The sequence below is a fragment of the Leopardus geoffroyi genome, chromosome D3 (genome assembly GCF_018350155.1).
Source record: "Leopardus geoffroyi isolate Oge1 chromosome D3, O.geoffroyi_Oge1_pat1.0, whole genome shotgun sequence".
Classification (NCBI taxonomy): Eukaryota; Metazoa; Chordata; class Mammalia; order Carnivora; family Felidae; genus Leopardus; species Leopardus geoffroyi.
In genome coordinates this window covers 66032805-66048328 of record NC_059339.1, presented here as the reverse complement: position 1 = coordinate 66048328, position 15524 = coordinate 66032805, and the positions used below count along the sequence as shown (strand labels likewise).

General features: G+C 43.1%; 1 protein-coding gene across 1 annotated transcript in view; it reads left to right on the top strand.

Annotated features, from left to right (window-relative positions):
• The window catches only part of EPG5 (ectopic P-granules autophagy protein 5 homolog), a 109497-nt gene that overhangs the window by 76139 nt on the left and 17834 nt on the right, over window positions 1–15524 (top strand). Inside the window, exons 32-38 of the mRNA XM_045459072.1 lie at window positions 2167–2315; window positions 2881–3082; window positions 3654–3726; window positions 5769–5872; window positions 10920–11095; window positions 13940–14125; window positions 14612–14821. Coding sequence (XP_045315028.1) covers window positions 2167–2315; window positions 2881–3082; window positions 3654–3726; window positions 5769–5872; window positions 10920–11095; window positions 13940–14125; window positions 14612–14821 — 1100 coding nt within the window. The remainder of the gene's footprint in view (window positions 1–2166; window positions 2316–2880; window positions 3083–3653; window positions 3727–5768; window positions 5873–10919; window positions 11096–13939; window positions 14126–14611; window positions 14822–15524) is intronic.

The following is a 15524-nucleotide window of genomic DNA, read 5'->3' as shown; positions in this document are numbered from 1 at the left end:
TCTTTGCAATATGTTTAAGGTGCCAGTCGGTTTCTCTGTAGGTCCAAATAGTGGATACATTTTGGTTCCCCTCCCCCCTAATTCTTTGACTCATGTTTGTTTGCGAGTAAATTTTACCTATGTATAATGGCAGACTGTGTTTATATTCGCCAAGGGACTGAGATGTGTTCAGTTTTCCACAGCCCCACCCTCCCATCTCCCCACCGCCCTGCATTTTTCACTGGAGTATTGGAGATTACAAGAGGAGTAAAAGTTGTTAGCGTTTTTATTTTGGGAATTTCATTAGGCAGGGATTTTACTGAAGTTTATTAAATGAGATAGTATTTACTTTTTTGGTGCAAACTTCAGATAGTTTATAGGTGTAATGGAAAACTAAGATTTGCTCCATGCCAAATCTTTGTGTTACTTCATAGAAACCATTTAATGAATAGGTTAATGATTTTATGTATTGGACTATCTGAAGAAATACTGAAATGTGTGGTCTCATTTTCAAGCTTTCATTGTTTCCTGTGGAGGCCAGTTGCAGGGTGGGTGGAGAATGGTTGCAGGAGAGGTATTTGTATGATTTTGATCCATACTTGCATAACTAATTTTTGTTCTAAATTTTCAAAATTTGATCAAGCATACATTATGGGTTTTTTCCCCCGAAACCTTTTTAAGGAATTGTAAACGGTGTGTGCAGGCAACCATTGACTTGCATTTAACAGGAAATTTATACTTCCCAGGAAGAGTAATTCAGTTAAAAGCCTAGGAATGACAGTACCACCCCTGTCAGATTCTATGACTTCTAGCCTCCTGGTTTCCCTTTCCTCCCTGGGGAGGGTGTTGCTGTTCTCGGGGCTCTATCCTTTGCTTTTCTATGATTTTCCTTCTTCGTGGGCATGCCCGTTGTTTTCCCTGGCTTCACTACCCTCTTCTAGGTGTGCCTGACTCCCACACCTGTAACTTGATTCCGGGGCTCTGCCCCAGGAGCCGGACCACAGTAGCCATTCACCACAGACCCTTCACTGTTCCCTAGACATCTCTCGCTCACCATATTGCAGCTGCCTCATCATCTCTCCCCTCAGATATACCAGCCTCGGTTGTCCCTCGTGATCCTCATGCCATCTCTGGGTGGGAAGGGCCTGAGGAGGTCTGAGTGCTGGCCTCTGGGTGTGAGACTTACCAGGAGCACAGTGCTGTCCGTAGTGTCTATTTTGCATGCTGTGTCTGTGTTGCTTTAGGTTTTGCCTGTTGAGGGAGTGGAGTTTCAGGAGTAAGTACGAGGAGAGAGCCTAGACTCTGAGGTTCCATTCTGCAACGCAGTCTCCCTTGTCCTGTTACTGCTGTTTCTCTCACAGCTTCATCCAGGAGAGTGGCACTTTTACCATTCCCCAGGTAGGGGCTGGTAGGCAGGATTCCCCACTCCCAACACTGGATTCCAGCCCCGATGACTCCGGCTGTGCTCACTCCCAGCAGAGTCACTAGGAACCAAGAAAGTCAAGAGGGAAAGTCAAGTGTCCGGGTGGACAGTTCTTTTAATAGGTTCTCATTACTGCGGCCTCTTCACCATAGATCTGTATGAATTTGTTTTGGATTCTTATTTAATTTTCATTCCTTTGGGTTTGTTTTTAATTTTAATTTTTTTAATGTTTTTATTTTATTTTATATTATTTATTAAAAAAATTTTTTTTTCTTAGCGTTTATTTACTATTGAGAGACAGAGAGAGATAGAGCACGAGCATGGGAGGGGCAGAGAGAGGAGGAGACACAGAATCTGAAGCAGGCTCCAGGCTCCAAGCTGTCAGTGCAGAGCCCGACACGGGGCTTGAACTCACAAACCGCAAGATCATGACCTAGCTGAAGTCGGACGCTCAACTGACTGAGCCACCCAGGCGCCCCATTAATGTTCTTATTTTATTTTTGAGAGAGACAGACAGAATGTGAGCAGGGGAAGACAGAGAGAGAGGGACACACAGAACCCGAAGCAGGCTCCAGGCTCTGAGCTGTCAGCATAGAGCCTGACGCGGGGCTCGAACTCACCAGCCGTGAGATGCTTAACCAACTGAGCCACCCCAGGCGCCCCAAAATTTCGTTCCTCTGTAAAGTACACGTGTTCTTTGATTCAAGTTGAAAAAGTTAGTTTGTGAAAGATGCTAACTTGCTGTCCTCTTCCCACCCCACAAGGCTCCGCGGAGCAGCTGCTGAGCCCGGAGTGTTGGAAAGCCACTCTGAGAGCCCTGGGCTGCTGTGCCCCAAACTGCCAGCAGGGGGCAGCTTCTGCCGAGAGCTCAGTGCTTCAAAGCTCTCCAGATGTTCTCTTGTCCGATAAGCAGGTGTGTAGCTTTTGGTGTCTGAAGTTTATGTCTCTGCATTTCTTTTCTGTTTCCTTCCCTATTTTTTAAACAGTTGGGACACATTCAAAATTTATATCTAAAAAGCTGCACTCTTATGGATTATCTTTAAGAGCCCTGTGTTTTCCTTTGTCTCTTGCTTCCTCCCATGCCCCCTTTGCCTTTCTCTCACACCTCAGAGTCTGATTCTTGCCCATCCATTGAGGAGCAGCCCAGGCCACCCCGTTAAACCTCCCCTCACCACCTTAACCCATCCGATTCTTAACCTTACACCCCTGGCACCTTTGGTCAGATTTTCATGCAGTGTCCTATGGGGCTGGGCTCCTCATTTCGTCAATTTTATGTGCTATGGGTCCATGTGAGAATGTACTGGACAGAATGGTTCCTCTGCTTTAGAAAAAGAGTTTGAAATCTGCTGATTTACTTTTCATATGCAGACACCTTTGCAACTGTGTTACAAAGTCCGAGCCCTCTGTCACAGTCCTCTGTAGTAGCTGCTGAAAGTAGACATTGGGTGAGGATTCTTTGACCAGTCATTCTCTTCCAGGTAATGGAGACGATACAGTGGCTCTCAAATTTTTTTTACAAGCTTCGCTTATCCACATTGGACTTTAAAAGCTTTGGTTTATTCTCAAAATGGAGTCCTTACATGGCTGATATGAAGACACTCTTGGGCTATCTTGTTAAAAGGCTGCTTGACTCAGAAATGGCTTGCTTGGCTCAAGACCCATCTGCCAGCAGCAAAGCAGGTAACATGCCTTTAGTGCAACAAGGAGTGGGGTGTTCTGACCTTCCATTAGAGGAGACTTGAATAGACACATGAAGAGATTTAAATCTTAGCAATAAAATTAAATATCTGAGTGTCAAGAAGAAGAAACAGGAAATATGCAGTGTAGGTGTGAACCCATCTATGTGTCATACCTCTGTTCCCCCACACAGGGGTGCCTGCTTCAGCTTGTCTCTGCCCCTCCTTCATAGAGCAGAGTGCAAGGAGATGGGTTTAAATCTCTAACTCTTTCTTCCTGTTCTTTATCTTGCTCAGGAAAGGGTTCTGAATATTTAAGCTTTTATCGTTAAAAAATACGCAGTAAAAAATTATCCATGGCCCTGTGTTGTAATAAAAATTCTTCAAGAAATTCCATTGCAGCAAATGAAAACACAAACAGACATACTTAGTTATTAAGAAACATGTTGTTTGCATATCAACATAGGTTTGTGAGTATATAGATGAGAAGAAGTAGATTTTTTTTTAGTGTTACCAATGATAATTGACAAAGGATGAGCTTGTTTCTTGTCTCTAAAACTTTTGCTTTGTTTTAGTGCTGAGATCCCTACATTCAGTAATCATCCAGCTCTTTAAGCCATGGATCTTGGTTTTAGAGGACAATGAAAGGTAAATTGTTTTTCAGATATTCAAATTCCTTTGAAATTTATAGACTTAAAGTTCTGAGGGGATTTTGGTATAAGGGATGCATTCATGGATTTGAATTTTTATGTAGGGCCGTATTTAAATTTAGAAAATGCTTCCTTATTGTTTTTTTAATTTTTATTTAATTTATTTTTTTTTAATTTACATCCAAGTTAGTTAGCATATAGTGCAACAGTGATTTCAGGAGTAGATTCCTTAGTGCCCTTTACCCATTTAGCCCATCCCCCCTCCCACACCCCCTCCAGTAACCCTCTGTTTGTTCTGCATATTTATGAGTTTCTTATGCTTTGTCTCCCTCCCTGTTTTTTTTAAAATTATTTTTGCTTCCCTTTCCTTATGTTCATCTGTTCTGTGTCTTAACGTCCTCATATGAGTGAAGTCATACGATTTTTGTCTTTAATTTCACTTAGCATAATACCCTCCAGGTCCACCCACGTAGTTGCAAATGGCAAGACTTCATTCTTTTTGATTGCCGAGGAATACTCCATTGTATTTATATACTACCTCTTCTTTATCCATTCACCCATCGATGGACATTTGGGCTCTTTCCATACTTTGGCTATTGTTGATAGTGCTGCTATAAACATTGGGGTGAATGTGCCCCTTCGAAACAGCACACCTGTATCCCTTGGATAAATACATAGTAGTGCAGTTGCCGGGTTGTAAGGTGGTTCTATTTTTTATTTTTTGAGGAACCTCCATACTGTTTTCCAGAGTGGCTGCACCAGTTTGCGTTCTCCCCATAGAAAATGCTTCCTTATGAAGGGAACTTAAGACATTTTCTGTTAGTGGAATTGCTAGTCTGGTTGATCAGAGCTATTATCTTAATACTAACTTCGAAGCAAAACTGGACACTCATTTCCTTTTTTTCCACAATAAAGACATTGAATAAATTTTGGTCCTTAATTTTGGAAAAATTGTTCTCTTGAATTTGAATTTGATAATACAATACTATAAAATATGAGAGTAACTTGATTTTATCCAGTACCTCAGTTAGTTTCTGGAAGTAAGTTGGCTTTCGAATTACTGGGTGGGAATTAACATGAGCTCTGCAATTAAGTGAAAACATGGTGTTGTGAGCATTCAGACGAGAGGTGTAGAACTGCTCACATGCAGGTAGCTGCCTTATGAGTCTTTTCCCCGAAAGGCATACAGACAAAGCTACATGAACTTGTCGGGAGCTTGTTAACATTACGCCAGTGCTAGATATCTCCGTATTTAAGGTACCTTCACAAATATTGATCTGTTCCCATGACTCAGAGAACAGGAATGGCTTACTCCAGTTCCACAGCCAGTGGGGGCAGAACTGAGAACAGAGCTCAAGGCTCTGACTTCCATGTCAGATCTTTGTATTAACCTGTGCTGTTCCAGGGGCTCATTGAGGAAAATAGAAAAGGTTCTGGATTTTTTCTTTTGCTAGAGAACTATCCTTAGTCTACAAGCTTCAGGATTTTGCACAGATTCTAAGACTGCTGGCAGTAATGCAGGCTGCTGTTTATTTCTAGGAAGAATTAATGGGATTTATTTTGATATTGAACTTTCTGGACCCAGTTCAGAAACTAAAATGATCATGTAAAGAGTTTTTTTCTTTGGTTATTTCCTGTCCCTTTTTGGTCATCTTTTTTGTTATGTGGATTTTTTTTTTTTCTTTTTTTCATGTTTTGGGTAGAGAAAACTGTTGAAGCCACTTAGCAGCATATACCTAAGACATTTGAAATGTAACCAAGATACATACAGGGTGTAAATTAGGTATAAAAAGGTGTTAATTTATGTAGGTAACACATCTCTGACTTAATTGCATTGGAATAAACGTTGAGAAGGAAACTAAATTGTATGGCTGATATTATGAGCCTCCCGGAATTTCCAGCTGTTAGAATGGTCTAAGTGTGTATTTGGGCTACGGAATACAGTGTTCTCTAGGACATAGGCGGTCCCTAGACTCTGGGGCCTAGAATAATTTAGTCATGGTGCTTTCATTTCTAAGTGTGTGCTTCTTTTATTTGAAGCAGCCAACGACATTACCCCTGGCTGGAGAGTGATGCTGTGGTGGCCTCGAGCATCGTGCAGCTGTTCACTGACTGTGTTGATTCATTGCATGAGAGTTTTAAAGGTAGGAAGAGGTTACGTTATGTCTCTGGTTGGCTGTCACTTTTTCCCTAAGTCATTCGGTTAGTCTTTGGCCTCTGCTCTCCCTACTTTATTTAATTTTATTTTAGTCAGGGGGCAGTCATCTTTGACCAAAGATGGTCACTGATACAACTGGTTAGCGTGAAGTTTGTAACATCATACGTTGTTTGTAAGGCAGCTCCGAGCTTCGCCAGCCATGGCAAATAGGCAGCCGTTCTCTTCAGATACTCTCTGGCCCTCATGTTCAACCTCGTTCTATCTTCTGTGCCTCTAACTCCTTTTTCATCTTTTCTTTCTGTGCTTCATTTTGGGCAAAGGCTTGAGGTCTCTCTTCCAGTTTACTCAGTCTCCCCAGTCCTGTCTAACCTGCTTAACAACAACAACAACAACGACAAAAAGCTTTGAGTTTCTTATCTCAGTATCTAGAAGTTGTATTTGTTTTTCAAATCTACCCTGTTTCTTTTTGATAGCATCTGATTTCTTTTTTTGTTTAAAATTCTAATTGTTATTTCTTTGAAATGTTTAAACATACTTTGCTTTATGACCTGTGTGCTGTAGTAATTATCTGAAGTCCCTGCTGGGGACACCTGGCTTATGCTACAGTTGGATGTTCCTTTAGATTCTCATACTTAGAGGCTTGTTTCCTTGTGTATTTAAAAAAAATGTTCACTTATTTTGAGAGAGAGGAAGTGTGCGTGTGCACACACAAGTGGGGGAAGGGCAGAGAAGCAAAGAGAGAGAAAGGAGGCGAGAGAGAATCCCAAGAGGCTCCATGCTTAGCTCAAGCCTCACTTGGGGCTCAATCTCAGAACTGTGAGATCATGACCTGAGCCAGTAGATATCAAGGGTTGGATGCTTAACCGACTGAGCCACCCAGGGCCCCTCCTTTTGTATCTTTTTGTTTGTTTATTTGTTTATTTTGAGAGAGTGCACAGGAAGGGCAGAGAGAGAGAGAGAATCCCAAGCAGGCTCTGTGCTGTCAGTGTGGAGGGTGACACGGGGCTTGAACTCACAAACTGTGAGATCACAACCTGAGCCGAAATCAAGAGTCAGATGCTTAACCAACTGAGCCACCCAGGCACCTCTCTGTGTATATTTTTAAATTTCGTATTGTGAACCCATATTTAGAGAGATTTTCTCTGTAGAAATTCCATGAAGACCAGGATGAGGGTGTGTCTTCCAGGAAAGATCCTCATTTGTTCCATCTGGAACTATGATTCCTCAGCCTGCGGTTTCTCTCACTACACAGGTATAAGCAGTCAGACCCTAGACTCGCTTGTAGGTGTGCCCAGTTACCACGAACAGCTCCCCCCCCCACCCCCCCCCGCAGCTTCCTCCGCTCCAAGTCCAGGTGAAGGCAGAGAAAAGGTTCCTTTCTTCCCCTGATCTGCCCTCTCAGTGAGGGCACAGGCCTTGGGAGACTCCTCATGCTATTAGAGCCCTGCAGAAGCAGACCCCTCGGCATGCAGCTGAGGTTTTGGTGTCTGTTGACGACTTGCGTTTCCTGGGCTCTCTTTGCTTCTGGCCACCCGCATTTGGCCTTGTTGTCTTCCGCTGAGTGTACCTAGCTATGCATTTTCAAAGATGTTTTATTTTACCTACTGTATCCAAATGTTTTATATTGGGAGGTTTATAAGGACATTTGTTCCACTCCACCCAGATTCTTGCAGTTGCCTCCTGTTTTTCTCATTCTAGTTTCTGTTCCTGCCTATGGAATAGATTAATTATTTCCTGAAAACAGTATTTATGTCCTATCATACTCATATTTCCAAACTTTTAAGTGTCATGTTTTAGCCCAACATTCAGATGTATCTGGCCCAGTGCACTTCAGCATTGTGCAATAGCTTCCTTATGGAAACCTTCCACTCCAGCCATACTGCTTGACACACTGTTCCGCCCATGTCCCTGGCCCTCCCCTCACTGTACTTGCTCATGCTGACTCCACTACTGGACGAAGCCTCGGGTCCTTTATATTCTTCTGCACATGTTTTTGTACACACGTGTTTCTCTTCTGCCTCTGAATCTTCATAGTGCATCTTCATAGTTTGAGTCCTTCAGGAGCAGACACCGTGGTGGGGTAGAAGGCTACTTGGGACCTTTTTGGGGTGGTACCTGGGAAGATAGGAGGGAGAGGAGCGGCAGTGGGCGAAGAACACCTTCAGGGCCCGTGCAGGTGTAACACCTGTGAAAGGCGATGGGAAGGAAGAGCAAGGCCTCTGCCCAGGTGCAGCTCCGAGAAAGGGCTGGCCAGCCCAGCAGCGCGCGCCGGGCCGGGATTCCTCACGGAGTGTTCCCCCGGTGGGCAGAAGTGGCCAGCTCTGTGCTCAGCTGTTGGCTCCACTCAGGCACTGCAGTGAGTCCTGAAGGTGCCAAGGCCCGATTGGCACGTGCCGTTTCTGACTAGTGTACCTCTGTGGCTGCCGTGGCCTCTGTGGCTGCCATGTGTCTGTGTGGCACTTAGTCGCAGACTTAATATGTCATCCAGTCCTTAAAAAAATGTGCACGTGTGGGGCGCCTGGGTGGCGCAGTAGGTTAAGCGTCCGACTTCAGTCAGGTCACGATCTCGCGGTCCGTGAGTTCGAGCCCCGCGTCGGGCTCTGGGCTGATGGCTCGGAGCCTGGAGCCTGTTTCCGATTCTGTGTCTCCCTCTCTCTCTGCCCCTCCCCCGTTCGTGCTCTGTCTCTCTCTGTCCCAAAAAAATAAAATAAAACGTTGAAAAAAAAAATTAAAAAAAAAAATGTGCACGTGTATAGAAAGATTTAGGTTCACAGCAAAATTGAGCAGAAAGTACAGCAAGTTCCCGTATCCCCCCCCCCCCCCCGATAGCCTCCCCCACTATCAACACCCCCCACCAGAGTGGTACATTTGTTACAGTTGATGAGCCTACGCTGACACATCATTATCACCCAAAGTCATGGTGTATGTTAGGGTTCGCTCTTGATGTTGTACGTTGTTGATTTTGAGAAATGTATGATGACACATACCCACCATTACAGTTCTGCCTATGCCCCCCCCCCCCCACTAATTCTTGGGGAGAATTTTTTTTTTCTTTCTCCGTAGTTTTAGTTTTTCTATAATGCCAAATAATTGGAATCATACATTATATAGCATTTCATATTGGCTTCTTTCACTTACTATTATGCATTTAAGATTTCTCCAAGTCTTTTCATGGCCTGATAGCTCATTTCCTTTCAATGCTGAACAACATTCCGTTGCCTAGATGTATCCATCCAGTATTTTTTATTGATCTTTTATATATATGCCTGATCTCTTAAATTTTTTTTTTTCTGACTCAACTGTAAGATGTAAGGTCTAGGCACAGAAACATTCTTTTTATCCCCACAAGACTTGGGCAGTGCCGTAGGTTCAGTGTCTATTTGATAAGTATGGGTTCAATGAGTAACGCATGAAATCCTAATAGTACTCACTTTTTTGTTTTTGTTTTTTTTGGAAAGATAGACTTCTGGCTTCTTCTTACCATCATCAAAAAGATTTGAGCATTAAATTATAATCACAGAGGCTGTATATATTTGGTTTCTTAGTATAAGGGACAAGTACTCTCTTAGGCTCTTGCCTGTGTATATAAAGTAAGAAAGTAGCTTGGGTACAGGAGGGTACATGGCTAACTAACATCAGGAATTGGTAGCTGAGTTCAAGGAGAGGAAACAGCACTGTGCAAAGCAGGAAGAAGTATTTTGTTGTAGCCTTTTAGTGAGGTCTTCTGAACCAGCTCTCTCCTTTTATTTGTGAGAAAATGAAGACCCAAAAAGCAAAATGAATTTACCTGAGCTCACAGAACTTAGGTGTATCTGGGCTGGAACTAGAAACTCAGTCTTGTCCTAAGAGATTACCTTTTAGACGTCTTGTACCTACATATCCGTACTTATTTAAACAAAACTATTTTTATTCACATTTGAACAAATGCTACTTTTACCTTGTCTTAAGAGGTTAAAAACATGTTAGTGTTTCATGATGCAGAATAAAGTAAGGATGCGAACCAAGGGCACAGGCATGTTAGAAATGATTGATTGGTACCGTGGGCTGATGCTTATTTGTCATTTTTCAAAAGCCGCTATTAAGAAACATCGTCAGGTTTCTGTTCTTGTTGTGCGTGGCTCTCTCTTCTTTGACTCCATTCATTCCTTTTCATAAAACCAGAAAGTCTGAAAAGTTTTGTTTTAGACGAAACGCCGGTTACATTGCCATGAACTCTTGAGGGCACTGTAGTAATTGATACTGGTGATGATAATACTGAGTGATGATAATACTGAGTGATAACACAGGAGTGTCATTTTAGACTAACTTGGCTGAGTGACAGCAATAATCTAGTTTTACCGCACCAAGGGTTAAGTTTTAGTCCTGTGGCACATTTCTTCTTGAGGGGTATTAGATTCCTCCAGGGTGCCAAATGAGTAAGTGCTAAGGCCAGTGGCCGCGTATATGCCGAGGGCAGCAGACTAAAGGGGTACCTGGAAGTGGTTGGGGTTATGCAAGTGTATTTGTGTTAAAAAGCCAAATAGTTAGAAGTTTGAAAGAAACACTGATCGCCCCTGCTTTCTCCCACATCCCAGCTACTTATTCCAGTTACCCAAGTGAGTAATTACATACCAATCTTTGTTAGTAATTTGCCATCAGTTTTTTTTTTTCCTGGCACGTGAAAATCTTTGAAAGTGAGTAAATATAGAGAACTGTAGGTCTTAGACTTTCAGTTCAAATTTCTGTTTTGTATTAATTTGTTTATTTAAAAAAATTTTTTTTTTTTTTTCAACGTTTATTTATTTTGGGACAGAGAGAGACAGAGCATGAACGGGGGAGGGGCAGAGAGAGAGGGAGACACAGAATCGGAAACAGGCTCCAGGCTCAGAGCCATCAGCCCAGAGCCCGATGCGGGGCTCGAACTCACAGACAGCGAGATCGTGACCTGGCTGAAGTCGGACGCTCAATCAACTGCGCCACCCAGGCGCCCCAATTTGTTTATTTTTAAAGATAACCCCGAATGTCTTCAGCTGTGTTTTCCGTTTCAATTTCAGATAAGCTGTCACCAGGTGATGATGGAGCCCTCAGGTTGCACCTGCTGCATTACTGTGAAGCATGCACAGCACCCAGAATGCCGGAGTTCATTCTGTACGCTTTCCATAGTGCCTACCAGAAGCTCCCGTGGAGGGACCTGCACCCTGACCAGATGCTCATGGAGGCCTTCTTCAAAGTAAGCCTCACTCCCCGTGGCACAGCCCGGCTTCTGGGCAGCAGCCTGTTCAATGGTTTTTAGCCACAGTTGCGGTGTGGGCTTTCTGTGTGCCTGTGTGGTGCTTGTGTGGAGCATGTGACTTCCCATGGAAATCATTTCACTGTGTGAGCGGGTGATTGGAAAACACTTCTAGGACCATTTTTAAACCCAGAGAAAGATTTTGTCTGTCACATGGCTGTCACCCCCTAGATTTTAGTAATATTGTTCGATGAGTACATAGTTTAATGACTTCGTCATGCTCAATCTTGGTGTTTCTGGGTTTGCATATTTTTCTAGGATAGCATCCCCAGACTTTCATACTGTTAAATGTTCTATTAAAGCAAAATGTAATTGGTACTCAAGCCATTAGTTTCTTTAAGCAGTTACATAAGGGAATAATGTTGTAGGAGATAGAAGTGCGTTGTAACGGCCAATGATGCATCATAATCGTATAAAGACCTGAAATGACCTGGAAAAAATGCTAATCTGTGTGTGTGAGTTTTAGCAGTAGAAGCAATAGTTGTGAAAAACAGCCACAGTGGTGTTACTTACCAGCCAGGCAGTGTTGTTGTTCTTAAGTTTATAGTTCTCTTTTTTTTGTTTGAGAGAGAGAGAGAGCGCGCAGGAAAGGGGAGAGGGAGAGAGAATCTTCAGTGGACTCCACGCCCAGCGAGGAGCCTGATGTGGGGCTCAGTCTCATTCATGACCATGAGATCACGACCTGAGCCGAAATTGAGAGTCGGACGCTTAACTGACTGAGCCACCCAGGCACCCCTCTTATGTTGCTATTTTTAAAAACCTGTAATAATCTGGTCTTCTTAGCTTTTTACAGTCATTTCCATTTATTTATTCATAGTCACTAGCTCATTTGTGTTCACTCTTAACTTAATGTCAGTTGATTACTGGGACACCCTAAGTGCTTTAATTACTGCAGGTCCACAGTGGTTCGCGGCAGTAGTGAAATGTACTGCAGTCCTTCTGTGCTGCACACGGAGACTCACCCGGGATGTTCTTGTCAGCCACTTGTCTGTGGCTGAGCTCCAGGGAAAGCTGAGGACAGTTGTCTCAGAGATAAAAGGTTAGGAATGATTTTGTAGCTAGGTTTAGTATATGAGACAGGTCCTAAGTATGTATTTGTCACTGTTACGAACATGGAAGAAAATGTTTGTTTAAAGAGCTGTAATACAGCTTTAAGTAAGAGGGCAGCCTCAGCTGTGTGACAGATTAAACTAGAACAGTCTCTGAAGGGATGCTCTAGACTCTGTGCCTCTAGGAATTTTAGTCTAATGATAGATGACCCCGACCTGCCCAGAAGCTGGAAGCTTTTCAGTTCTATGTGTCTTGCTGGCCTTAGAAGGGATGTTTTTTGAAGGGTTTAGAGTGAGGTTAGAGGTTATCAGGAGGATGAAGAATCATTTTCTAAAAGGGGAAAGGATAAGTAGTTAGTATGATACGATGATGGTAGTCATGGGAGGGCATGAATCATTACCAAGTTCCATTGATTGTGATTTTATAAATGGAGTAGAGCTTTTTAACCTTCATTTTAAACAGAAAAATTTATAGCCAGCCACATTTTATTTTAAACAGACTGTTGAGGGGCGCCTGGTTGCTCAGTCGATTGAGCGTCTGACTTTGACTCAGGTCATGACCTCGCGGTTCATGAGTTCCAGCCCCGCGTCGGGCTCTGTGCTAATAGCTCAGAGCGTGAAGCCTACTTCAGATTCTGTGTCTCCCTCTCTCTCTGCCTCTCCCCTGCTCGTGCTCTGTCTCTCTCTCTCTCAAAAATAAATAAACATTAAAAAAAATGTAAACAGACTGTTGAAATGGGCTAATAAGATACAACTCTGACATTGATTATATACTTTAAAATATATCTACCACCCCTCCTACCAATCCCTAATGTATTTTAAATAGGATTTAACATTATGAAGTCATCAAAAATCACAAAGACTAATGTTGTGGAGATATTTTTATAACATAGCATTACACTAAAAAGGCAGTATAAAAATTATGTGCATTGTTATAGTAGGTCTAAAAGTAGAGTCCTAGGACCAGTAGTGTCTGTACCACCGGGAAACTTACTAAAAATCCAAATTCCTGCTCCCACCCTGGATTTAGGAAATATAAAATTTGGCAGCAGGGTCCCACAGTCTGTGTTTTAGTGGGTCTTTAGTAGGGGGGGAGGGGGTTCTGATGTATGATCAGCTTTAGGAACCACTGGCTAGTAGATCTCAGTCTTTGACCTGTCCTAGCACATCTGAGGGCTGTAATAGACTCCCCTGAACTTTGGTGACTGACCGTGGCAGTCTGGTTAGAGCTAGGGAAGGTCACTCCTCTCCTATTAAGAATTAGTGGAATAGAGGCACCTGGGTGGCTCAGCAGGTTGAGCATCTGACTCTTGATTTTGGCTCAGGTCATGATCCCAGGGTCGTGGGATTGAGCCCTGTGTCAGGCTCTGTGCTGAGTGTGTAACCTGCTTAAGATTCTCTCTCTCTCTCTCTCTCTCTCTCTCCTTTTGTCCCCTGCTCATGCACTCTCTCCCTCTCCCTCCCTCCCTCTCTCTAAAAAAAATAACAAAGAAAAAAAGAATTCGTGGAATAAATAATGAACTGTAAATAAGGTGAAAAATGTACACATTCACTGAGCATGGAAGAAAAAATATGACAAATGTTAAGTCTGAATCTCTGGGGGAAGGATTTATAGATGATTTTTATAATCTGGGAAAAAAGTTACTTTCTAAAATACAATTTAGTAAACACTGATTTATACACATCTTCAGGATAGCTTAAAGCAAAACATTGATTTGAATTCATTTCCCTTTAGGTGGAACGAGGAAGCCCTAAGAGCTGCTTCTTATTTTTGGGGTCTGTCCTGTGCGAAGTCAACTGGGTCAGTGTGCTCTCTGACGCCTGGAGCCCCAGTCCTCACCCAGAGACGCGGAGCATGATTGTCTGCCTCCTTTTCATGATGATTTTATTGGCAAAGGAAGATCAGCTGGTAGACCAAGCAGTAAGTTTGGAGAGCCTGAGATGAAGACTTGGCAAGGCTTCCGAGATCCTCCCTTTCGACGAAGTTGTAGTTTTTCACTGGTTTCCCTAACACCTCTGTCGGTGTGATATCTGCTTGGCATTTGGGATGTGCCTTCAACTAGTGCCCGATTTTCTGGGATCGTTCCTAATCGAATTCTGGATCATGAAGGGAGGCACATGGAGTTAGAATATAAAAATCAATTTTATCTTACATCTCATTAATTGCTAGTTCTATGACTAGATCCAAGAGTTCCTTTGAAAAATTGGGTTCTGAATACTTACAAATCTTAAAGTGTTTTTGCCAAGACTTTGGTTATTACTTTCACTAGCACTTCTACTTGAGTAGATACTTCTTACCTGTTCCATGCTGGTCATGGGCCCTCTTAGTGGTCACTCCATAGACTGGAGACATATTTCTGGGAAATGGGGAACTCCAAAACTAAAGGAGTGTGTGTTTTATTTTCAGGATTCACCTCTGCTGAATCTCCTTGGACAAACAAGCTCACTTTCATGGCATCTTGTAGACGTTGTGTCATACCAGAGTGTGCTAGGTTATTTCAGCAGCCATTACCAGCCATCCGTCATCCTGGCAAAGGAACCTTCTGCTGAATTAATCATGAAGCTGCTGAGAGTGTCTGCAGGCCTTTCTGTTCCTACTGACGGCCAGAAACACCTTGTAAGTCGAGTGGGTGCTTTAAAAGGCAGAGTGTTCTTCAGGGTTGTAGTAGTGTAAGTGCTACTGAGGACAGGCTCAAGCCTCATGATGGCTCAGTTAAAAAAGGTAGAGGAGGGGCGCCTGGGTGGCTCAGTCGGTTAAGCGGCCAACTTCGGCTCAGGTCATGATCTTGCGGTCCGTGAGTTCGAGCCCCGCGTCGGGCTCTGTGCTGCCCACGCAGAGCCTGGAGCCTGTTTCAGATTCTGTGTCTCCCTCTCTCTGACCCTCCCCCGTTCATGCTCTCTCTCTCTCTGTCTCAAAAATAAATAAACGTTAAAAAAAAAAAATTTAAAAAGGTAGAGGATGTATGTCATGGTGCACTTATTTTGTACTCCTAGAGTTTTTAGTTTTAATTATCTCTCTTGGTCAACCTTCGCTTACAGCAGTATCATGGGCTAACGAGAGGTGAAAAAGGTTGAGGGTGGCAGCTGTTGGTTTAGGGATCTGGATGTCCTTGGCAGCAGAATGGCAGGGAAGTTATGAGCACGAGTTTGAGGTCTGACCAACTCCGGTCCCCCGCCCCCTGCCATTGTGACGTTGGTGTTCTCATCTGAATTGGAAATAGTAATACTTGCCCGTAAAGTGTTGTTGTGAGAATTAAATTAGGTAATGAACATAAAAGTGTTTGGAAAAGTTTCTGACAAGTAATTAGTATAGCGTTAAT